Here is a 23,237-nt window from a genome sequence, read left to right as displayed (position 1 = left end):
TTCATAATGCCAACCATAGATATTTATTAAAAACAAAACCAACAACACAAAAAGCCACCAACAAAACAAAAACCCCCAAAAACCCCACAACTAAAAGGGGGAAGATCAAGGCAAGGTTTTACTAGAGATCTATTCAAAATCTGAGTATTTTTCTCCCTTTTCCCCATTCTGCTAGCACAAAACTTCTGTCACAAGATTACCCCTTTTAGATGGGTCACACTGTATAGAACACTTTTATCACAGAGCAGTCATGAGTGATAGTCCTGTCAGGCTTCCCAGCATATCAAAAAAACAGCCGTTGGCCTTGTAACCATTTTGCCTTGAAATTAAGTCTTTTCTTCTCAGGCTGTGGCAAGAGTCCTTTGAGGGCTGGTGCCATTACTGGGGTATCTCAGCTGTGTTTAAGATCAGTGGTCCAGAGCACTGCATTTATGAGTCAGGTGTGTCTTCACACTGGTGGCTGTATGTTCTAGAGCAATATAAATTGCAGCTCTCCTACTGTTGAGGTGTCCTTAGTGTATTCTGCAGTCTGAGAGCTAACTCACGAATTTTTCTACAGAAGCAATGCTCTGAATCTGATGTAATGGTCTTAACCCACCGTAGGTGGAGGTTTGCGTCTTCTCCCAGGCAACAAGTGACAGAACAAGAGGAAATGGCCTCAAATGATGCTAGGGGAGTTTCAGGTTGAACATCAGGAGGAATTTCGTTTCAGAAAGGCTTGTTAAGCATTGGAATGGACTGCCCAGGAAGTGGCAGGAGTCACCATCCCTGGAGGTGTTCAAGAACCCACTGGATGTGGCACTTGGTGCCACGGTCTAGTCAAGGAGCTGGTGATGAGTGAAAGATTGGTCTTGATGGTCCTGGGGGTCTTTTCCAAACCTAAATGGTTCTGTAACTGTAAAAGCTGTACAGTTACTGGTCAACAGTAACTTCAGTAAAATTCTAGCATCCCCTGATGCACATGGAAATATTTATACAATGAGAATTGAGAATTCAGCATTGAGACCTTTAATTGAAAGGGGTTAAAATTTATGCTGTAATGCTGATGAAAATCTATTGAAGGAGTTTCACCATCTTTACCTACCTTTTCATTAAAAATGGGTCATTACAACAGGAACATGACACATTCTTTACCTATACCCAGGAGCAGCAGGGGTATCTATACCCCTGTTGTTGTTAGGTAGAGATGATTTAGTTTTCTTGATTCAAAGTGTTGCTGTGTCATGTGGTGTTCTCATCCTAGTTTGCACCCAGACAGCTTGGCCTTACCTTAATCACCCCGACTGGAGATTCCCATGGACCAAGTATTTTACATGACAGTGCACTGTCATATCTCCGGAAGCCATCAGACTTTAACCAACAACCACTTACCTGTGATAATAAAAACATAAAATAAAGGTGTTATTGTGCAATAGTATCTTGAAGAATGACAATGACTGGCTTAGTGATTATTGCAAGTGTTTAACATTATATAGTTAAAATACTGTAAACCGATCCCAGTGCTTATTAAAGGGTGAGATTCAAAAGGATCTTCCATTCCAAATACTACTTTGATTTTGGTATAAATTGAATTGATAATTATCCTCAGTCACCAAATTGCATGTTCTGATCTTTAGTGGTCTGACCTGGACAAACCACATCCTTTTAGATTTCTTAAAGTGAATGGTGAAGATTGTATTTAAAAAAAAAAAAAAAAAGTTACATTCCTCAACATTTGTAGTAAGTTGCAAGGACTGATAGTTGTTTCCAGCATCACTGATGAACACACAAATTGCATGTATGTACTTTACATGTTCAGCACTAGTCACATCAAAGGTCAGCTGAACACTCCTGAGACTAGAGAGGTGGTGTGTTTCTGAACAATGAAACTTTTCAGTTACACCTTCTGTACCTCTCCTTAAACTATTGAGGGGAAGTGTTCTCAAAGTCAATCAATAAAGTCTGAAATTGTTTCAGAATTCCACAGGACAGCAAGATACTATCCCCATTCTGGCATGCATGCATGTGGAGGAGGGCCTACACAGGAATCTGGGAATGTTCCTTCCATACAGGATATGACCTATATCCTACAACCCCCAAGAACCAGTCGTCAGCCTCTGACAACTGTAATAAACCCCCCACAAACACTGAGTGAGAACAGGTATTGGTTGGATCCTTTCTTCCACCATTGTAGTAGAAACAAGGCTACAGGCTACAGATCTCACAGAAAGGACTTCAGGCTACTCCAAATCTGAACTATGGCCAAAAGAATGCCAAGAATAACTACAGATGAGAGCCAGGAGAAATATTAAAAAAGCTCCACTTTTTTGTGTAGATGCACCATTCTAAATGCTGTCTCAACATTACAGTGTATTCTACTCCTCCTGCAAATCCTCCTGGTACATGTGCAAGTCCTGCCCTTGGCATCCTCCTACTAATGAGAGAGGCAGAGTTATTTCTCCATATCTGCATATCCCACTTAAACTGGGTGGAAAAAATGTAGAATCAGCAGCTGGTAACGTGCAATTTTTGCACAGGGTGTTCTTAAAACAGAGTCAATTTGAACAGCTCCCATACCTAACATATCCTTCAGACCTTTTAGAGTGTAACTAATAGTATACAGCCCTATAACCAGAATATTGCTGATTCCAGCAGAAGACCTCCTTAACTATAAACTCCAGAAAACACACCATTATAAAAGTCAGTAAATGTACAAAGGGCCTTTGGATTTTTCCAAAGATTCCTGTGTTTCACAGGGAAAACTGATTACAGTTTTGACAAATGGCATGAGAAATCTGATTATCTGGAAATGCCAAGTGCTGGAACATGGCTCCCTGCATTTCCTTTGATATCATCTCTCCAGGCAGCTACAGATTACAGAAGCATAGAAGCATTCGTTTTTAACTCCCAGATACTGCAAAGCTCTTCAGAGGAAAGACAAGTTAATTTAGAACACTACCTAGAGTCACAGCACCAGGATCAAACCCCAAAGGACTAAAGAACTGAGCATGAAATTGTTTCTTATTTAAACACTAAATAGTCTTCAAGTTTCTCTGTTGAGAAGAAAAAAAAGGGTGCAGCTGAACACTGGCAGCACTTGGTTCTGTGGTACATACAATTCACCAAACATGTTTCAGTGCTGAACGGGGTATTTTCTACAACTAGAGGCCAAAAGGGAAGAGCAAGCCAGTATGCTTTTATATTTTTATGTTGTATTTTTTGTGAAATGCTCCTTTTTGTCAAGCTGCAGACCACTTTCACTAGAATCCCCTCATGCTAGAAAGCCAGTGCACTATTTTAAACTGTCCTCTACAAATAAAGCATTTAAGATGAACAGAAATCTGAACACACAGTACATGGCCCACTCCAGAGCCATGAAAATGTTCTGTTCTTTCAGCACTGTCAAACCTTTTGTTTTTAACATTCACTCCAGTGTTTAGTGTGGAAATAGCAATTTGATCAAAGATTGTTATTCAACAGCATATAATTAACCAGTCATGAAACTTCAGAGCCTAAAAATAGAACAGAAAGGAAGAAGATGCCAATAAACCACAGAAGGGTTTATATAAGTATTTTACTCCTCCACGGTATATTGATCAAACATATCCATATTAATAAAAAATTAAGAACAACTATGAAATACAAGAAGTGCTGATTCTCAGAAGTACAGCTCTATCTGCAGTTCAAGGAATAACACCTTAGTGTTGTTCTCACCACAAAATTACCTCCAAAGACAGAAGAGCAAGAACATTTCTCCTGCATGACCCAGAGATAGCAGCAACATTTTCCCCTTTCTGTTTTACCACTTTGTTTAAAAAACCAAGTCACTCATGAAAAGAAAAAGATGAAAAAACATTTGAGCCCATAAACTGAAAGATCAACAAGTCTGATTTTATTATGATATTGAATTCTTATCTGAATGGCACATAATTACAAAGAAACATTTACAATATATTTTCAAGTATTAAGTTATGTCATTTCAAGGCTTTCACTTCAAAAAGCTACATTAATAATACACCATACAGATAGTACAGTTGGTTAGTTTCAAATAACTTCCTCCCTTCTATTTGGTTTAAATATGATTCAGTAGGCACTAGAAATGCCTGCAGCCACTGACTTTCTGGGGATTTGACCTTGTTCTTGTACCACAATACATCATTTTGCATGTCAGAAAATCAGCTGCTCTCAGACACAGCCACAGGTTGTGTCACGACAGAGCATTGTGCAGGTTCACAGCAGAGGCCAGAAGAACTGTCCCTGACCCTGCCATTCAGCAGTGATGCGACAAGAAAGAATGCATATTTAAATTAACTTAAAAAACACTCCTACACTGAAGTAACCATAAAATGCCACTGGAACATCCCATGCTTGCTACATTAGTGTTTCTCTTTTCCTCCAGCACATTAAACTGAAAAATAAAGCACGTTCATGAAGTCTGAGCTAGGCAGGTTGAGATTAGGCTGAACCTAAATTATTTCCATTTTGCATATCAGTCAGTGCAGGTCCTGGTTGTTAACTCTGACTCCTGAGCACTGGTATAACCCATCAGTTACAGCAGAGTTACCCAAATTAAGACTGAAATTCTGAACAGCCCTGTTGATGCCACTGCAGAGCTGTAAGGTCACACATATCCCACTAAGTCTCTTTTGTGCTGGCAATATCCCCTGAACAGATGGAATTCTGCATACAGTGGAGTAAAACCTGTTTGATAGACTACTGCCTTTTTAAAAAAATCATCTTGGATGACAGTAAATAATCCCAGCATTCAACTTCTTTTTTTAACCAAAGACAGCAAAAGCCCTGTTACCTCTTTATTCTCATTTCTTATACTACCTTTTAAAATAAAGCAGGAAATGTGGCCAGCAGCTGGTCCCGTCTCTTCTGCCCCAACACAGCTGAATCCACTTTAGCATAAAGAAAAACAAGGATGCTAAATACACATATACTTTATCACACAGTGATGTTTCACAAAGAAAAATCAAACTCCTTTTCTACTGAGGAATATGTGACAGAGTCTAGCACCAATAAAGCAACTGACTCGGAGAAAATGCTTTCACCTACTTAGCCTTAAACACAAAATTTAAGGCTTTAAGAAACAAGACTTCAGAAACACTAAATAGTATTAAAAAAAAAAAAAAAGAATCTGTTTTAGAAAAGTATTCTTTGTGAAACCTCACTTTACATTTTATCATTTTCACAATCCTTCTTCCCCCAACTGACATACATTTAAACAAACTAAACATTATAATACAACTGAAAAAAGAACCCACTCATCTTTTGTGATAGGGAGAAACACTGACTACTACAAGAAAACACACACTATTTTTTGTCAAGCTATTTTTCCTCCTATCTCAGGAGCAGTTATGGAGCATTTTTCATATCATTAGCCTCAAGACACATATTTGCTCATCTCCAAACCGTGCTTAATTATATAATGTTATAGATTTCTGGATACTTCAAGAGGCTAAATGAAGAACTCTATAGTAGAGTTAAGCACATGCATATACATGCTATATTTTTAAAATTTAAAGCTACTCTGAAGTAACATAGGAATTTCAGTGTGCATGGGCACAGAGATTTACTTATGGGAAGGTAAAGTAATGAGTTATTCGATGCACTGATTCTTCAAACCTAATTCTCCTTAGAGGTCCATGCAAGAGCAATCCTCTATGTGAGGATTCCTCTGCAGTGATTTAACCAGTGCTCAGGCTGTTTCATCAGATAAAACTCTGTACTGTGAATTAGAGCAAGCTAGAGAAGGACTTTTGGATGGTACTGTGCATCCCAACGCTAGACAGCATTTTAAACCAACAGGTCACAATTTCCTTTTCCTTTTTTTATTCAAAAAGCAATTTACTTAGACTTTTGGGACAGTCCTGTAATAAAAGGCTATAAATGTCACATCCCCCTTATTAGCATATTTTCCTTTTTCCACTCATCAGATACTTGGTTTAATAGGAAATTTCTATTTCAAACGCATGAGCAGTTTTTTAAAATTCAAAATGCAGTTCCTATATTGGCTACTATGTAGCCATTGTAGTTGTTTCAAAAACTAAAAAAGGAAAACAGCTAATGAGATTGATGTGATTGTAACCTTTACTATAAATTGTCATCCAGAGCTAGAAACATTTTGGCAGAGTAGGCCAAGGACCAGAGAAATCATTTTCTGAACCAGTCATGACAAGAGACTGGGACAAGCAAAGCAAGCTGTCTGATACCACATTATGGGAATATATTGATCCTTACCAGGTTGCGAGGTGGAAAACGACTGTTCTTTAACCCCTACACAACGGAGCCTGGCAGGGCAACCACCTAAAAGAGAAACTGTCAGAGAGGTTTTAATAGTAATGTATAACTGAGATGCAGTACAATTTTATATGCATGCTTTCTTTTGCCGATCATTACTATTTTCTTAAGTCTGTCCAGTGACGATGTCATAATGGAGTTTTTGTTTGGTTTTCTAAGCAAGCATTTTCGGCTCCTCAGGATAAGCAGGCTAGACATTATCTGACTCAAGACCGGGTAGTCAGCATTATCTTTACTGCGAAGTGGAGCCGAGCGCACCTTCATGCATCAAGTCGGCATGATCTTTTCACCCAAGTGCTGCGAACGGGCTCTGGCGGCACCTCCGCGTGTGCACCACGCGCGTGTCAGTCTGCACGACCACTGTCGCACTGCTGCACGCAGCTCTCCGCGACTCCCATCGCCAAGCAGGCTCACACCACTACCGTCCACACGCCAGATATACAGGACCTTATACCAAGGCCACCGTCTGGCTCCCAACGTGCCGTTCGAGAGAATTTTTGTTACCCTGGCCACTGAAGTAAGCGCCAGGTTCCCCTCCTTTGCATCTCCCCCAATACCACCCCATCACCACTGCATGGATTCTTTTCCTCCGCACCATCGCCTGCTTCCTCCGCCGCGACGCGAGGCCCTTACGGGTGAGAACCCCACGAGTACTTGCAGCAGGTACTTGACCCTACATTTTGAAGGAGGCTGCAGCCCGCCGAGCACAGATGGAGCAGAACTCCACCGACACCTGATCCCGGTCCACGTGCAGGCAGATCCCACCGGGGGCCGCCCACTCCTCCTCCGTCTCAGTCACCGCCGCCGCCTCCTCCAGCCCGCGGGGCCGGGAGCTGGGCAGGGCGTAGTCGTGGTCGCTGCTCTCGCCGGCGGGCTGCAGGTGCTGGTGCGGGCGGCGGGGGCTGCCCGTGTCCCTGAAGAGGCTGGTGCTGAGCTGCAGCCCGCCGGCGCGGGTCCCGGCCAGGCGGCTCAGGAGCTGCCCCAGCGCGCTCTGGTTCGCCAGCACAGCCCGCAGGTAGCTGCTCTCCCGCTCCAGCTCTCGCAGGCGGCGGCTCAGGCCGCGGTTGCGGTCCCGCAGCTGCCGGTTCTCGGCAGCCAGGCCCTGCAGGCGGCTCTCCAGCCCCAGCACATACTGCTTCTTCTTCAGCCGGTTCAACCGCGCCGCCGCCGCCGCCTTCAGCCGACTCCCGGCCCCGCCGCTCCTCCGCCCGGGCGCCGCCGGCCGCGGGCCCTGGCCCGGCGCGGGCAGCGGCTCCGGGTCCCCACAGAAGCAGTCGCTCAGCTCCGCGTCCAGGTCCCAGTCCGGCCGGGCCGCCTCCAGCAGGTCTCCCAGCTCCAGCCCCGGGAACCAGTCCTCTTGCTCCCACACCTCCAGCGGGCCGCCGGGCGCCTCGGCCTCCTTCTCCGGCCGCCGCGGCTCCAAGGCGCCCGGGGGCTCCCGCCGCGGCGGCGGCTGCGGTTTGGGCCGCGCGGGGCCCGGGTCCCCTTCCCCGCCGCCATCCCGCCCTCTCGGGACCTGCCCCGCTCCGGCCAGCGGCCAGACGGCGCCCGAGGGGCTGGCCCCGCCGGCCGAGGCCGCCAGCAGCTGCGTGAGGCTGTGGCGCATGGCGGCAGCGGCGGGAGAAGGGCCCGGCGGGACGGGACGGAGCCTGAGGGCGGCGGGCGGCGCGAGGCTGCGGGCCGGAGCTCCCGCCGCGAGGCCTGTCGGGAAGCGGCGCGGGGGAAGGGCGGTGGAAGCGCCGCGCCTCGCTACTGCGCCCGCGCGCGGGAAAGCGGCGTCTGGGAATGACGGGGTGGGTGGGCGACTGTCACCAACCGTGGAATATGTAGAAATTTTCTTGAGAGGATGTTCTCTGACGTTTGATCTTTGTATACCTTCAAGCCTAAGCAACGAGAAGGGAGATCCAGCCAGCAGCCAAGAATCTCTAAGGGATCTCCAGGTGTTAGAAGGACAAATTAATTGTCACTAGAATTGCCTTCTTAAGGTTTAGGGCTCAACGTGTTTCAGTGACCTCGGACCTAGGGGGAGGTTAACAAGCTTGGTAAGAAGGATGTACTGCTGATAGTGGACACGAAGAATGCAGGATTTACGGGCCACATGGACATCGGGCAGAACTCTCATGATAAGGAATAAATTAATAGACCCAACTCGGCAACTGTGCTACATCAGTTCCGACTGGGTATATGGGTATACTGATAGAATACCAATTAATAAGTGAACTAGGTAACTTTTAGCTTGTAACACCAATTCCCTTGTTTGCTAAAACATAAATAGTAAAAAGTTTTGACAGTCAGTGTGTTTGATTTGTGGAATACCACCAAGCACCCAAGCTTGTGCAACTCTGAAATAAATTAATGTCTCACACGTGTAATTAGTGGCTTGTTGCGCACCAGGTAACAAATATGATTTTTGTGGGCAGCAGGGTGACGGGTGTGGGAGGCTGGGGGTGTGAGGGGAGACGGGTGTGGTTTGGGTGAGGAGAGGTGTGTAGGAAATGTGGGTGTGCAGGAGGGGCGTGTGTGAGTGATGGGGAGCGAAGGAGGGAATGGGGTGCAGTGACAAGGGGTTTGTGTGTGAGGCAGTAAGGGGGGAAGGTCTCTCACATGTAGCCATTGCCAAAGGGTGGGAAGGATGTCCCTGAAGACATCTTCATCCCTGAAGACTGCAGAATGTAGGGTCTTTCCCACCACACCCCATGGCTGCGCCTGGGGCAGATGCCTGTGGGGCTGTTCTGGGACACAAGTGAGCGGGTGTCCTCTACCCAGATTTAGAGTATTTAGGCACCTGGTTTCAGAGTCCCTTGAAGTGACTAGAGGGATACAAGTGCTCCTCATTATCAATGGACTAATTCAAACAGAGCAGCCAGCTCTCAGACCAAGGGCGTGTAACATGAGCCAGTTGGGATTTACACTGCAGCTGCCAGCACTGAGATTAATGCAATGTGTGTGAGGGGTGGGCACCTCAGAGCAGGGAAGTATGGTTAAAAAGTAGGAGAATGGGGTCCATAAAACACCTGTGGAATGACACTCATAGGAGCCAAGATCAGAAGAAATGCTGTGGTTTGTCACACAGCAGGTAGTAGAGCAATACTTCTCACCTGGCTTTGCCTGGGCTCAAGGGAAGTCCAGAGAAGTTCAGAAGAAAGGCTGCCAGCAGCTGCTGCTTATGTAGAGTCAGAATCACAGAATCAGAAAACGGTTTGGGTTGAAACAGACCCTAAAAATCACCTAATTCCAACCCCCCTGCCTTGAGCTGGTAAACCTTTCACTAGACCAGGTTGCTCGGAGCCCCATCAACATTTTCAGGGATGGGGTAATCCACAGCTTCTCTGGGAAGCCTGTGTCAGAGCCAGAAACCACATCTGGTTCAGCCAGTCCTTAATACGAGCTGGTCACTGGCCTCCAGACTTGCTGCTTCTGGTCGTTTCTGTAAATGATCTCAGTAGATACCAAGTCTGATACTATGCTGTGGCTTATAGATACGCAGGACCAAGAAATACTCAATCTGTTTCCTAGATTCTTGAGTTATCCCAAGACATAAGCATGTGGCAAAGAACTTGAGGTACTCTGGAGGCAGCTGCCTACAGCCCAGGTGGGGGATGCTGTTTGGCCCCTCATGGTGGTTGTTTTGGTTTTTTTTGGTTTTTTTTTGTTTTTTTGTTTTTTGTTTTTTTTTTTTTGTTGGAGACTTAAAGAGCAGAGCTGAAATTCAGCAGCAAAAATCCTCGTTCTTGCCTAGGAGACCAGCAAGAGAGAGTGGGAGGTCTCTGGATCCCACAGTGCTGACAGGAAAGATTTCTCTTTTTTTCAAAAGCTGCCAGACGTGCACAAAATGGAAGAGTGTATCTCTAAAATTTATCTGCAGGAAACAGCTAAAAACAGGAAAAAACCCCCTGGTGGAATGTCTGGAACATCGTTCCATTCCAAAGAACAGATTGAAATAATCCAAAAGACTTGACAATTTATTCTGAGCTGAATGGGGACATAAATACTACTCTAGTATTAAATAGGGTTTAAATGACTGCAGAAATCTGTAAGACTACTAGAAAACTATAAACAGTAATTTGCTTGAGAATCAGTTGTTGTATGATATTATTGGATTACCGGTTAAGTTCCTGAATTTAGAGAATTGCAGAGATATTGCAAGGTAGGATTTCTTTCTTGGATTTCTTTCTTGGAGCCTCAGAGTCTCTTACATGCCCAGCCTCTGTTGAACTTCAAAGCAGAATCAAATACAAAAGGCTAAGAGTTTGAGCTTTTGGTCATCTTGAAAAATAAAATGGTTTTAACAAAAACAAACAAACAAACAAAAAAAACCCAAAAAACCCCTATGATTCAGCAGAGGTTAGCACTAAATAAATCAAATTCATATTTTTTCTACCCTAATCATTTATGTCACAGGTTTGACAGGTTCAATGATCCATGTTCAGATTTAGGGGGGTAGTGATTTACTTTCATGAAGGCATAATGACAAAAAGGCTGCAGAACTGTCAGTGGAGGAGGGTTTAAGCTGGTGAGGACAGTATAAAGAAACCAGAGGATGGTCCCATGGAGAGGAACAAAATTCAGGTGTATGTTAGCACAGAGGCACCTGTTGAGAGGAGAACAGAGAAAAAACTGCAGTTATGCAACAAAGTGATGGAGTTTTGACGTTCAGAGCTCTCTCTTTAGTCGTCAAATCCATACTGTGCTTTCTATAAGCATCAAACAACAGCAGGAGTTCATTGTACACCTGTTTGCTGTATTCTAGCTGTCCTTGGAGCTCTTGAACCTTCAGATCTTTGTCTGCTGCTGCCGCCTCTTTCTTGAGGCACCTTCCTGCTCTCTGCATGGCTTCCTCCACAGTCTCTACTTTCTCCTTCAGCTGCTGAATCTCCTTCTCCTTAACTTGCAGAGCTTTGGTCCTCTCCATGGCCAGGTTCAGTAGCTGCTATTTCTCTTCATGTGTGCCTTCCAGCCTCGCCTGCAGCTCACTGCCCTAAGCCCTCTGCTGCCTCTCTGCCTGCTCGGCCCTTGCAGCAGCTTATTGGTGCCTCTCTTGTAGGAGCTGCAGCTGCTTCTTCAGTGAATCCACCTCCTATCTGCTTGTTGGCTCTGAGCTTCCAGCAGTTCCTTCTCTCACTCCTGGGCTCTGTGACTCTCAGAAGCATATTTCTTCTGCAAGGAGCATAACTGCTGTGAGAGCTTCCTGGCCTGGGCTGCCAGCCAGAGCACTTGAGCTTCCTTCTCCCTCACAGCCTGGCTGAAGAGTGCTTCCCTGTCCTGCCGCAGACGCTTGTTCTCTTCCCACAGCTGCAGGTGCTGTTTTTTGTGTTCGTTTTAGAACTGGATCATCTTTTCATGGTTTTTGACCAGATCCATGAAGCACCCCTCCAAATACTGAATACGCTGGGTCTGGATTTTAATTTTCACAGCATCCTCTCCCCTCAGTTTCTCCAGCTCCATGTTGAGCAGCTCCAGGTCTCTGCAGTGTTGGTGTATATCATTCACTTTCCTCTTTAGTATAGAGACGAGATGATGATGCTGTTCTAAGTGTGAAAGCAGCAGTGCCTCCTCACTCTGCTCCTTAGAGCTCTCACAGAGTTCCTCCAAGCTTTTTGTCAGATTTCCACATCTTTGCCTGTCTCTGGATCAACTGTGGAGTCAGCCATCCCTGCTCCTGTCTCCTAAGCCATGGAGCGCCTGGCTCATGCAAAGACAAGATAAAATTTTATAGTGGCTGCTTCTATTAGTGAATTCACTCAGCATAATTAAACAGTGCCCAGTGGTTGTGTGGCCAACACTGCTGCCATAAGCTGGTGGTGTTTCTCTGGAAGTCCAGAGAAACTGATGTGGGGGAACAGGACCTCCCAAAACCAGTGTCAGCCAGCAACCACACAGGCCTGCTGCCCTCCCCCTCCTCTGGTTCAGTCAGGCCCAATGAGACTCAAGGATACCAGACTCCGTGAGCAAAAGCAGAGTGTGGGCTTAGTATTTATGCAAGCCTATTCATTTGCTGATGACTAGCTTAGCTAATTATTCCTTCTCAAGGCACTGCTGTTGTAGCTACAAGAACTACTATTATATTTAGGTAAAAAGCTTGTAAGTGATAAAGCTGTAAATAATTCCTTACGCAATCCTTTTCCTCTGCCTTTATTTTCTCCTACAGTTCTGTATTGTAACTGCAAATAAAACACAGAGGGTTACGTCAAACTTTTAATTGATTTACAAGATTTCATTGCTAGTTAAAAATAACTGAATAGCCTTATCCTGTGCTTAGAGATTTATGAATTAAGTAAAAGATCTATGCAATCTTAATAAATAGTGAATGCTTTGTGATACAAAGCCTCTGTGCCTGGAAAAACAGTTCCTCAACTGAGTTTTCACACTGATCTGCAGGATTAATTTAGACATGTAATTTTAATAAGCTGGTTCTTCTTTTAAAAATAAGGAAAATATTTCTATTACATATGCACCAAAATGATTATTGGTGCTGAATCACAGCATGCTACCCTGGCATTTGAAAAATTAGCCTACAATTCATCTACAAGATTTTAATTTGGATGCAGACCTGAAACAGCACATGAAACAGCACACTGATAATCAGGCTTTGTGACTTCCTGAGCTCTGACTAGAGGTAAAGATAGTATATGGGAAGGAGCCAGCTAAAAGTAAGGATGAAAGATAATGTACAACAAAAATCAAATAAAACCCTGTGAAGCACAAAGAATTTCAGAGCTGTGTAGTAGAGACTGCAGTACAGACACCAGCTCTGCCTCCACCATCCTGCACCCTCTCACTGCTGTTGCTACCTTGGATCCTTTGCAAATCATGGAGGAGAGGGGGAAGGACTGAAAGGTTTAGGCCATTCAGTGGAAATACAACAAAGAGCAGAGTTTAAGAAGAGAAAACCATTTTCTTATCAGGTATTTTCTTCCTGATGTCTGTTTATTGTCTCTCCTATTGTGAAGTTCTCTTTCCATAGAGGTAAGATGCTGAATCCAGTCAGTCCAGAGCTCACAACCTCATCCAGGCTGCTTGGAGCGTGGCCAGCCTCACCAGGGTGACTGAAAGAGCTGGCAGTGTTTCTTAGCAAACAAACATTGCTGACACTCTCAAAAACACCCAGATTGGAAAGGAAAGAGAATTTCCACAAGCTTGAAGAACTCCTCGTTCTCAGCTTACATCCTGCATATGCCAGAATCAGAATAGCAGGCTCTGACCTTAGAACACACTGAAGGTCCATGGAAAGTAAAGAGAGACCTTGTCCTGAACAACTCACAGCTTTATTTTGCAGCTAATAAAAATCGGGCCGACAGGATGGGGAAGGGAAAAATAAATGCGACTGGAAGAAAAAGTCAGTGCAGACTTTGCTGAATCCTCTGGAAAGGGATACAAAGGAGAAAGAAGAGAGTGCTGTGGGTAACAGACATGAAGCACACAAGAGAAGGAGGACACAGGACAGGTTTCAAAATGGGTGAAACCAAAACAGTGGGAGCGGCCACACTAACTCAGATTTGCAGCCTTACTTACAGCAATGGGAGGTTTCTGAACACAGAGCACAAAAGGAGAGCTGGGACTTTGAAGCCTGGTTTACGGCAAGTGAAAACAGTGTAATTTAGAAGATATACACATGTGCATATATGCATATACACACATATGTACTAAAAGAAAAATAAATCATGGCCTAAAAGAAAGATGAACTTGTAACATGAAGGAGAAAAGAGAAAAGAACTGTTGTGCTTCTCCAGACAAGAATGAATATACATAAAGATATTTTAGGAGTGTGGCTGCTTTGATTCTTAATTCCAGTTTACCTTTATGACAAAGCATAGCTATTAATTTATCAAACTGCCCTTTAATGAGTAGCTAATTATGCATCTTTAAAATTTTGGTTATGGATGACTAAATGCTTTCCCTTTGCCTTGAGAACAAAGTAAGTAGTTCCTTGAAACTTTTTGTCTTAGTCAACTTCCCAACTCACATTTCTCTATCAGCATATTATCATACCACTGATATTAGGGATTCTGTACACAATAGAAAGAAAGGTATTAAAAACTGGGGAGGAAGTTTTGTACTTAAGGGACAGTTTTCATTACTTGTCTCAGTTTCTTGGTTAACCTAGATGAGTACATAGTACCCCTATGTCATTAATTAATCAAACTAGTTAACTACAAGTGCAATGCATAAGTAAATCTTTCATTCATGTTCAGACAGCTTTTCAAAATTTGAGGTTTGGTCTATTAGTGAGGCTATACACAGAGTCTTTTGAGATACCAGAAAAATTCTGTGTCAGTCTCTAGGACGGCTAAAAGAACAGCAAGACACAGAATTTCTTCTACTTGATCAGAAGACAAGGAGACTGTCACTGTCACAAAATAAACATTTTATTTTGATAGCAGTGAAGTTTAGGTATAAAAATTTTGTGGAGTATAGAAGACAGCAGATTTCATGACACTTGTGGCCCACTATTGAGCAGCCCCTCAATAGTGACTTCTGAGTCAATTGCTGGCTTTGAGGGTCCTGCAAATTTGGAGGCAAGACCCAAGCAAGTCCGGCAAATGTGGAGCCTCAAGACCCCATCTCTACAATTGAACCTAAAGCTGATTTGACTTCGCAATGTATTTGAGCTTCACAGGAGATAAAACTGCAACAGAACCATTAATTCTGTGAAACTGTAGGTCATGTTCACAGCAACCTATGTTTTCAGATGAAACATTTTTTCATGTAGGGAGCAAATACAAATAAATAAGGTGCCTCTTCTTTTTCAGAATCACCATCCTTTCTGGAGTGACTCTTGAAGAATGTAGAATCAAAGCAGCAGCTGTACCATTTTGGTAAAAAGACATTGTTCTGAAGTGCCATGTGCATGTGTTCCCTAGTCAAAAAGTGTTTTGTGTATGTCTGGCGGAGTGGAAGCTGTAGCAGTTACCAATCTCATACAAAACACCTGAAGCAGGAAGATATCAAAGACTGGCAAACTGCTTTTGACACTTTTAAACTCCACAGACTGCCTGGCTGATGAGAGCAAAAGTGGGCTCCCTGGAAGGTTGAAGAGCATCTTTCCTTTTCTTCCATTCATAGTGTATAATAAATAGCAAGTTGCATTTAAATTTCTATTATTAAATCAAGCAATTGCATTAGAGCTGTGAAGAGCTCCCTTCTCCCCTCTACTCTAACTGAAGTGAAAGATTTCACCAGCTTTTAGACTTAGCTGGAGTAAATAATTGTGCATTTATTTTCAAAAATGCTTTCTGTCTGCATTTTGTTACATTGCATGCTGAATGGCTAACATGAAACAATGGAATTTAATAAAAACGGAATTCCTATTTAGTTTAAATAGGCTGCATTTATTATAAAAAAGAAAACAAAAGGAATATATTTTGTATTTTATGTATTTATCTACCAGTTGCATGTATTTCTGCAGGTTAAAAACTCCTTATTTCCTATGCCTCAAAACTAAGCAAAGCCCGCCACAGTCCTCCCAGTCTCCTAACGGTGGCGCTGAGGCACAGGTAAGTTCACTTGCAAAAAAACCCAAACTAATGGATACAGGTACAAACAAGTGCACTTTGGAGAATATATACCCAACATCCTATCATCACTAAAATTGGCACATTTACATCCTTTTGAGTAGCACTGGAATAAAAAAAGTTTCACCTTCACACCTTCAGCACTTAAGACGAAGTATTGTATGCTAGCAAGATGATTAACACATAGATAAAGCAAACCTTTTAGAACCCTGATTTTTTACAGTACATTGGAACTAAGTCCTCTACACCTTGTAGAACAGGACATCAACAGTACCACTTCATGCCACGCTTCTTTTGTTGGGGAAGTAACTTTCATGTCCTAGAAATGTACAGTTACAACCAGAGGAACTTTCAAAAAACTAAATTCTTCATGCTCATATTCCATGCTGGTGAGATCTAACATGGCATAATGAGGATACAAATACGTACCAATGAGATTTAACACTTATGTTGCTGTCTTATCAGTAAGACTTCAAGAACAATCCAAGCAATGTACAGAAACAGTTGACTTGCTCTTATATTTCTGCTGGTTATTGGGATCATTTAAGGGATCAGGAAAGCTTCAGTTAGACAACACAGTCATCCAGGTATTACAGCTACCTCTAACACTGAGTTCTGTAAGCACCTTCTTTCTTGAAGCTGTTTTCAGCGAATAAGAAATTTAAAAATCCATACAATTTACATAATGATCTGCAAGCAGATGTTTGAAATACAAAGTGACATCTGACAGCACAAAACCAGAACAGTAACAGAGCAGAAACTGTCAAAAAAGCTACTACTGTGTTCCTCTTCCAGGTTCCACCCCCATGCTTTCAATTTAATTCCCAAGGTTTCTTTTTGACACTAACAAATAAAAATCCACCTTATTTTGTCAATTTTGCAACCATAAGCATCCTGAGAGGTAGTGTATCTTCTACCCAGGTGTTTGGAGAGTTCATCATCTTCTCCCAAAGGGCAGTTTCATCTGAAGTAGAATCCATCCAATCTACCGTGGTTCCATAGCTTTTGCCTAGAAAAACGTCAGTTTTAGGAGAAAAATTACTTCATCTGCTGCAGAGTTAAGCACAGACAATCAAATTTGCCTGCTTTAAAATGGTTACACCTCCTCAAGTAGCTGACCTACTCCTTTGGAGATCCAGTTCTACATTTTTACTCTTGAGCAATTATGTCAAATACAATTAACAATAGTTTCACACAAATTGTCATCTTTGTCCAGATTTTTTTCCTTTTTATCCTTGGTGTTTTTGTCACAATCCCAAGGAAAAAGATGCCAATTGCCCATACATCTGAGAAGGTTTAATAATAAAACAGGGTACTGATTTTGTACTGAAATGCAACCTTGGGTACTCTAAAATTCAAATGAAGATTTATTATTCTAATTTGTAACTTGGGTTATTCTGGTGAGCCATGCAAGAAATTGATTTCTGAAAAGTGGCTTGTACATTGTATTTCTTGAGAAGACTCCAAACACATGCTCCCCTCAGATCAGAGAGCAGAATGAAAGGGACAAATAGAAGAACTGTATGCATTTCCTGTTGCTATATCTGCACATCTTATATTGCCCTTATGCTGAAAACTTGTTTGTATTCAGTATCTTCCAATCTTATACTGTATTCCTGATCTCTCCTTTTATTTCCACCCACTGCTGTCTTTACACTATTTTTTTGCATGAGTAAGTTTGCAAGACATTATCAGATTTCAGGCGCAGGAATACCATAATCTTGTACTTTAAACAGCACCAAATACAATGTATGGCCAGACAAAGGTTTGTTTCTAATATTTCTACTTGTCAGTCATCCTAACCCTCCTAACATGACTATTATTTACATTTCAGGATCTGTTCTGAAGAATTACTGAATGAAACTATTCAAGAAGAAAGAAGGACTGAAAGAGAAGAAATAGAAAAGGGAAAAAAAAAAAAACCAACAACAACAAAAAAAAAGGGAAGTCTACTCTGTAAATTAAGTATTAATGTGGTGATTGTCCAATACCTGTTCCAAGGCCTATCCGGAGGCCTCCCAGAAAGTGGTTTGCTAGTTTGTTGTGATCCCAGACTGTGAGTTCTATGCAGGCTTCTTTCAAATCTTCTGGTCTAAAGCCATCATAGACCATGGTGTGGTTGAATACCGGGTTTGTAGTTTTCGTAACCGTCCTTGTTTTCTGGCGACTTTTTCTGCTGGTGTCTGGAAGAATGGTACTTCAGAGAGAAAAAGCACTGTCAGTTTGCACTTGCCCAGCATAGCTTGCATTAAACATACTGAAGAGGCAAAGGCTACTGATTAACTGTGTTTTGCATGGTAAAATAGGACTGAAGATATCCGTGCTTTACAGAGATGGAGTGAAGGGCCATATTCTCAGCTCCTTACAGGAAATACTGGCAGCAGGTATCCACCCTTGTGCTTCAGAGGATAGAAGGGCAAGTCAGGTGGGGAAGAGGCACAAGTGCGTTTATTTGCTGTGTTATCACTGAAACATTTTGTTGCTGCCAGAGATTTCCCCAACCATCTTGTTATTCTTGTCTCTTCACATTTTTAGTCTGTATGTGGAAAGGAAAGGGGAAGAAATCCAACTATGTATTCACGCTATTACAATATTTCACGCTTCTGTCTCCTCCCAAAATTTGCTAACATGCTAAGCATGTTTTGCCCAAACACACTTTGCTTAAATGTGAATAAAAGCCAGAGCAGTTTGACTAGTCCTTCCATCAAGTGACTGAGAGACAAAACCAAAATGTAATAATGACACAGAAAGCTCTCCCAGTAAGTTTTTACTTGGTGGTACATACTTAGCATCTGGAAGCTGTAAACTATGCAGGATAATTTGCACTACAAAAAAGGAAAATCAGAAAGTAATTCAGTGTTCTTTTAATATGAATGTGGAAAAAGAAGATACAATTAGTGCAATGGTAGCATTATTAGGCCACCATGTTTGATGACTTCAACCACAATTCTTACCATTTAATAAAAGAGTTGAGCCTATTGCCTCTCAGAAGAGGGAGGTTATGGCATTCCTTCACCCAGATGTGGACCTCACCAGTAGATAGAGTCTTCTTTCCTGTAAAAAAAACCAAAAACAACAAAACATCTGTTTAAGGAGATGGCTTTTAAAGGCATTTTTTCTGATGCAGCAGTTCTTGCCCATTTGCAGAGGTGATATTCAGCCTGGACTTGTTATCTCACATCTTAATTCAACATTGCTCTCTGTACTCTGGAAGTTGAAATCTTCATCCCATCAAAGTACTGCAAGATCACATTATGTCTGCATTCCTACAATGACTTTTCTTCTGTTACAGCTAAGCAAACACATGCCACTGGTCTTCTCTTCCCAAGACTCCTAGATAAACAGATCACCTTGTCATCAGCCTATGTGATGTTAGCATTTGTTGTTGCTTGTACTTTCAAATAAACTCTTTTATGCTCTTAATATATTTGGTTCTTACTGACTGTCTGTCTGGATTAAAGACCTGACCTGGCTTCACTCTCAGATAGGTCTACTATCTGTTGCCAGACAAGATTAAACCAAACTGATCAGACTGCTATAAATTTCTGCTTTCTAAATACTTGCTGCTACTTCCTACACCTGGTATTGCTTGAAATTCTGTGTGTTGTCATTGCTTAGCACATCATAGCATCTGCCTGATGATTAATAATCTATAAAAATATTGAGAACACAGAATTTTGTTACACATACATCTTGCATTGCAAATCTTGGATTATGACAATGAGGTAATTTCTTCATCAGTAACATTAAAAACAACAAAAGATCTCAAAATGGTCTTTGGGATTCTTAACTGTATTCACAATCAGAGTGATTTACCCCTCTAGGAAGAAAAGAGAAAACTTTTATGTTGAAAGAAGCAGTCTGAAGTGGATAACAAACATTAAACAAGGTTGCTTGTTTTTTTAATTAAAAAAACAAAAACACCAAAGCCTTGATGAACAAGCAAAGCAGCAATGCTTACCTCCAGTTGGATGTGGGACATATTGGAGGGCTAGTTTCATCTCCCCTCTGTTTGCTAGATTAAGAGTTATTGCTGAAGTCTGAAATGAAAAAAAAATTAAACCAAACATCTGATGTTGAAATGGTGCTGCACTTGCTCCATATCCTCAGAAGGTTTACTCTATATTTGGTTAACAAGTGCCTTCAGATTTCTGTTGCAGCAATATGACAATGAGAAATACTTTGAAATTCCTACTCCTTAGACTGTGAGAAAGTTTCTCCTACTGTAAAAGCTAGCTAGACTACAAGACATCTCAGAACTGTATTTCTATTTACCAGTGTATAAGTATTTATAATTATAATCAGCACAAAACCCACAGAACACACAAAACCAAGCCCAAATAATGACTTGGTTTTGCACTTACACAGCAGAAAATGCAAAACAGCCAACCTACCCTTGGCTTGAGAGGAAACCAGTTGATCTGCTTACTGGATGGGTCATTCCACTCCCAAGCTCCTAAATCCAACTCCACTTCACCAAGGAAGCTATTCCTACCAAAGGTATCATTGTGCCAGACAGAGATATTGAGGCTTTGATTCTGTAGGAGCTCCTTCTCAATTTTATACTACCAGGAAGAAGTAAGAAAAAAAATTAAAACAAGCTGAATTTTTACCAATGCTGTGTCAGAAAGTGATACTGTTAGGAAAAAAGTATCTGTGTTTATTCATCCATAACTGCCCACTTCTGCATTCCAGAAAGCAAAAAAAAAAACAAACAAAAAAAAACCAAAAACACAAAACAAAAAAACCAAAACAAACAAAAAAAAACCACAACCAAAAATCACAATAAAACCCAACTATTTCCTTTCTATTTCTATCATCTTAAGCTCATACATGGCTCGTGTTTGTTTACAAGAAGTATAAAACCACCAGTGTTCTCAACGCTGGATCCAGAGACCACTGCAGAGTTAACCTATCAATGGAAGCACACAGCCAGCTCTGCAGAGCAATCCCTCTCATGCTTATGTACCTTTTCAGTGCTATGTGCCCAAAAGCTGAGGTACCTCACACATCACATATCCACTATATTATATCTAGTAATAGTTTGATAAATACCCGCAGTATTTCATTATAGACTGGATTAAAAGTTTTCTTTTTGATAGATGTCTTCCGTTTGCCCAGTCTGTATTTCTCTGGAAGCAGGTAGGTCTTTACATACCTAAAATTTAGACAGGGTTGTTAGAAGAGTTAAAAAATCCCCAAAAACCTGAAAAATCCAGACCCTCTCCAACTTAATCTTCCAAAATAGACAAGTATTTGCTTACAAAGTAAAAGAAATCCACTTGAGTAGACATTATGTTATTCAGCTTGTATATTTAAGAATTACAACAGCAGTGGTGATGTATAAAATCATCACTTTCTTATAATATCCTTCTCCAGGGGAAAATCTGTTGAAACGTCTCCTCAGCACGTGAAAATACAGAATATATACCTGTAGCAGGCCTATATGTCATATTTATGGGTGCCAATCCTACTGAAAACATATCACAGTGGTATTTTCCATCTGAAAAGTGGCATTTTAAAAGATAATTTTAATATTCTTAGACGTTTTAATTTCCTATGTTCATACATATACACACACCAATTTATAAGGGCAGTTCTATACTCAGTCAGAGTGAAAAAAAAAAACCACAAAGCACAGTATAGCCTCTTCATCTGCTTCTTGGGTGCTTTACTCCAGCAGGTTAAAGAGACTGGAAAACCCCAGCAGTTTTCATTTCCACATTAAAAGAAAAAATTCCATTAGAAAATAAATGCATTCTTTGTACTTACGGGTCTGAACGCTGTCGTTTAACATCTGCCACTGCCAGGTCTTTACACTGGCAAATAAAGATGTGGAGCTCGTTCAGCTGTTCCACATAATCAATGGCAAACTGAATGTTCCCCTTCACATCCACATTGCCAAAGTCTGCACTGTAGATGCTCATTAGGCTGCCACTCACCTGCAGTGTACAAGAGGAGAAATATTTTCCAGACATTTCACCAGGTACCTCAGGATCAGGGTAGAAGTTGTGCTCAGGATTCAGACAGTAAAGAAATCAATTGCATCTCTTTAGATGTAACAATAAAATGTAATGGACACTATCATACAAGCTTCTCAGCAAGCAGATTAATGAAAGATATTTGGAAATCTAAAGTGTTTGGCCAGGATTCTTACAAAAAAAAATTGAATGGGTTTACTACATTGAGATAGAAGAAATTAAATTATGGGATGCTGTAGATATGAAGATTGCCTGTATTTAGATCCTTGAAATATTACTTCTAAATCTACTCAGCGAATCTTCCTTGCAGCAAGCAGAGCTTAAGAGTTTAGGACAACAGACTTTCTTAAAATACTAACAATAAGATTGCTAGATAAAGTCTATATGGCTGAATTATGTAGGTAAATACATAACTAAATAAAACATTGAAAATTAAATACTAAATCCAGAGAAGAAGAAAGATGTGTGTGTGTGTGTGTATATATATATATATATCATCTCAACATTCTTCCCCAAAAATCTGTTTTTCTAACTCAAAGTCCACACAAACCAATGACTTTTGGTTAGCTAGTTGACTCAACTACACACCTGATATACCAGTCTCCCGCTATGACTTATCTTTCTCCCCTTTCTCCCTTTCTAAACGTTTGTTCTGTAGCAATTTTTCCTCATTTTCAGATACAAATGTAAGCGCTAAAGGTAAAATCCATATCTTTGTTCAGAGCCGTAAACAAGCTCCAATATATTACCAGAAAAAAAAATTGGAATCTATTTAATTTTACTTTACTTGCTTCAGGCAATTCCATGCAAGGAATTATGTTATGTTCATATAACAGAAGTGGAAAGAAGGAAAAAGAGATGACAAGGGAAGAAATGAGAAAAGAGCCAAAACAATATTGGAGAAATTAGCAAAAGCAAAGTGCCTTTACAATAATGCTTTGGTTTACATACAGAGGATAAGGAGGCCATGCCAGAAGAGCTGCTAAGATTGGTTAGAGAGCTGGGACTCTTCTTGATTCTGCGAAAGGAATAACTGCTTTCTGATGCTGTATCTGTCTCTCTGTCATCACTCTACAAAAACATCACAGAAAGAAAGTCTGTGTACGTTCTTTATAGTCACAAGGAAAATTAACAAACAAACAAACAAACAGAATTTTAATGCAGGCTGAGACTCAGTGGAAGTCTGAATTTAAATTCCCTTGTAGTGCAACATGAATAATATTTCTAGAATTAGGTCATGCATTTAAAGTTGAAAGGGAGTTTTTCTGATTAACAGCCTACACTGATAATTTTTTTAAGCAGTGATGCAACTAGGTTCGGGGGTTTGTTTGTCTGTTTTAAATCTCAAGTAGCAAAGAAAAATTACAAAATTAAGGTGATTGGGACAATTTAACTCAACTTCTCTGTGTCACTGTCTCATGCATAACCTATGCAATTGATAATGCTCAGTTCTTTTACC

At 41.5% G+C, this 23,237-nt stretch overlaps 3 protein-coding genes across 17 annotated transcripts in view; all 3 read right to left on the bottom strand.

Annotated features, from left to right (window-relative positions):
- Window positions 1-4: 4 nt before the first annotated feature.
- On the bottom strand, window positions 5-8,222 carry CREBZF (CREB/ATF bZIP transcription factor). Of its 3 annotated transcripts, XM_038139618.1 has the most exons (4): window positions 6,881-8,222; window positions 6,226-6,303; window positions 4,813-4,883; window positions 5-1,371 (listed from the first exon to the last, which is right to left on the bottom strand). In XM_038139618.1, the coding sequence occupies exon 1, from the start codon at window positions 7,889-7,891 to the stop codon at window positions 6,959-6,961; it is 933 nt and encodes a 310-aa protein (XP_037995546.1). In that variant the 5' UTR covers window positions 7,892-8,222; the 3' UTR covers window positions 5-1,371; window positions 4,813-4,883; window positions 6,226-6,303; window positions 6,881-6,958. The 3 variants fall into 3 exon arrangements, with proteins under 3 accessions (XP_037995546.1, XP_037995629.1, XP_037995464.1); XM_038139701.1 differs by having other exon boundaries at window positions 5-895; window positions 4,813-6,303; XM_038139536.1 differs by lacking the exon at window positions 5-1,371 and having other exon boundaries at window positions 3,835-6,303.
- Window positions 8,223-10,081: 1,859 nt separating this feature from the next.
- On the bottom strand, window positions 10,082-11,960 carry CCDC89 (coiled-coil domain containing 89). Its single transcript, XM_038145246.1, is given in 3 exon segments — window positions 10,082-11,364; window positions 11,367-11,891; window positions 11,894-11,960. Coding segments are annotated over 3 exon segments (1,095 nt in total). The 3' UTR covers window positions 10,082-10,861.
- A 1,673-nt stretch (window positions 11,961-13,633) lies between these two features.
- SYTL2 (synaptotagmin like 2) overlaps window positions 13,634-23,237 on the bottom strand; it is a 57,107-nt gene continuing 47,503 nt past the window's right edge. For 4 of the 13 annotated variants that reach the window (XM_038139327.1, XM_038139317.1, XM_038139344.1 and 1 more), the window contains 8 exons: window positions 22,730-22,849; window positions 21,570-21,739; window positions 20,853-20,955; window positions 20,192-20,362; window positions 19,759-19,837; window positions 18,752-18,851; window positions 17,789-17,994; window positions 13,638-16,806 (listed from right to left, as the gene is read on the bottom strand). In XM_038139327.1, the coding sequence (XP_037995255.1) occupies window positions 16,661-16,806; window positions 17,789-17,994; window positions 18,752-18,851; window positions 19,759-19,837; window positions 20,192-20,362; window positions 20,853-20,955; window positions 21,570-21,739; window positions 22,730-22,849 (1,095 nt within the window). In that variant the 3' untranslated portion in view covers window positions 13,638-16,660. Of the gene's footprint in view, window positions 16,807-17,788; window positions 17,995-18,751; window positions 18,852-19,758; window positions 19,838-20,191; window positions 20,363-20,852; window positions 20,956-21,569; window positions 21,740-22,729; window positions 22,850-23,237 lie in introns of all 13 variants that reach the window. The other 9 variants (XM_038139365.1, XM_038139371.1, XM_038139380.1 and 6 more) reach the window with 5 other exon arrangements.

The sequence above is a fragment of the Motacilla alba genome, chromosome 1, assembly GCF_015832195.1.
Source record: "Motacilla alba alba isolate MOTALB_02 chromosome 1, Motacilla_alba_V1.0_pri, whole genome shotgun sequence".
NCBI classification, from domain to species: domain Eukaryota; kingdom Metazoa; phylum Chordata; class Aves; order Passeriformes; family Motacillidae; genus Motacilla; species Motacilla alba.
The sequence above is the reverse complement of the archived record's forward strand: the minus strand, read 5'-3'. Positions and strand labels throughout refer to the sequence as shown.

Coding starts and splice junctions, on each gene's coding strand:
- CREBZF (XM_038139701.1), bottom strand. CDS start 7,891: ATGCGCCACAGCCTCACGCAGCTGCTGGCGGCCTCGGCCGGCGGGGCC.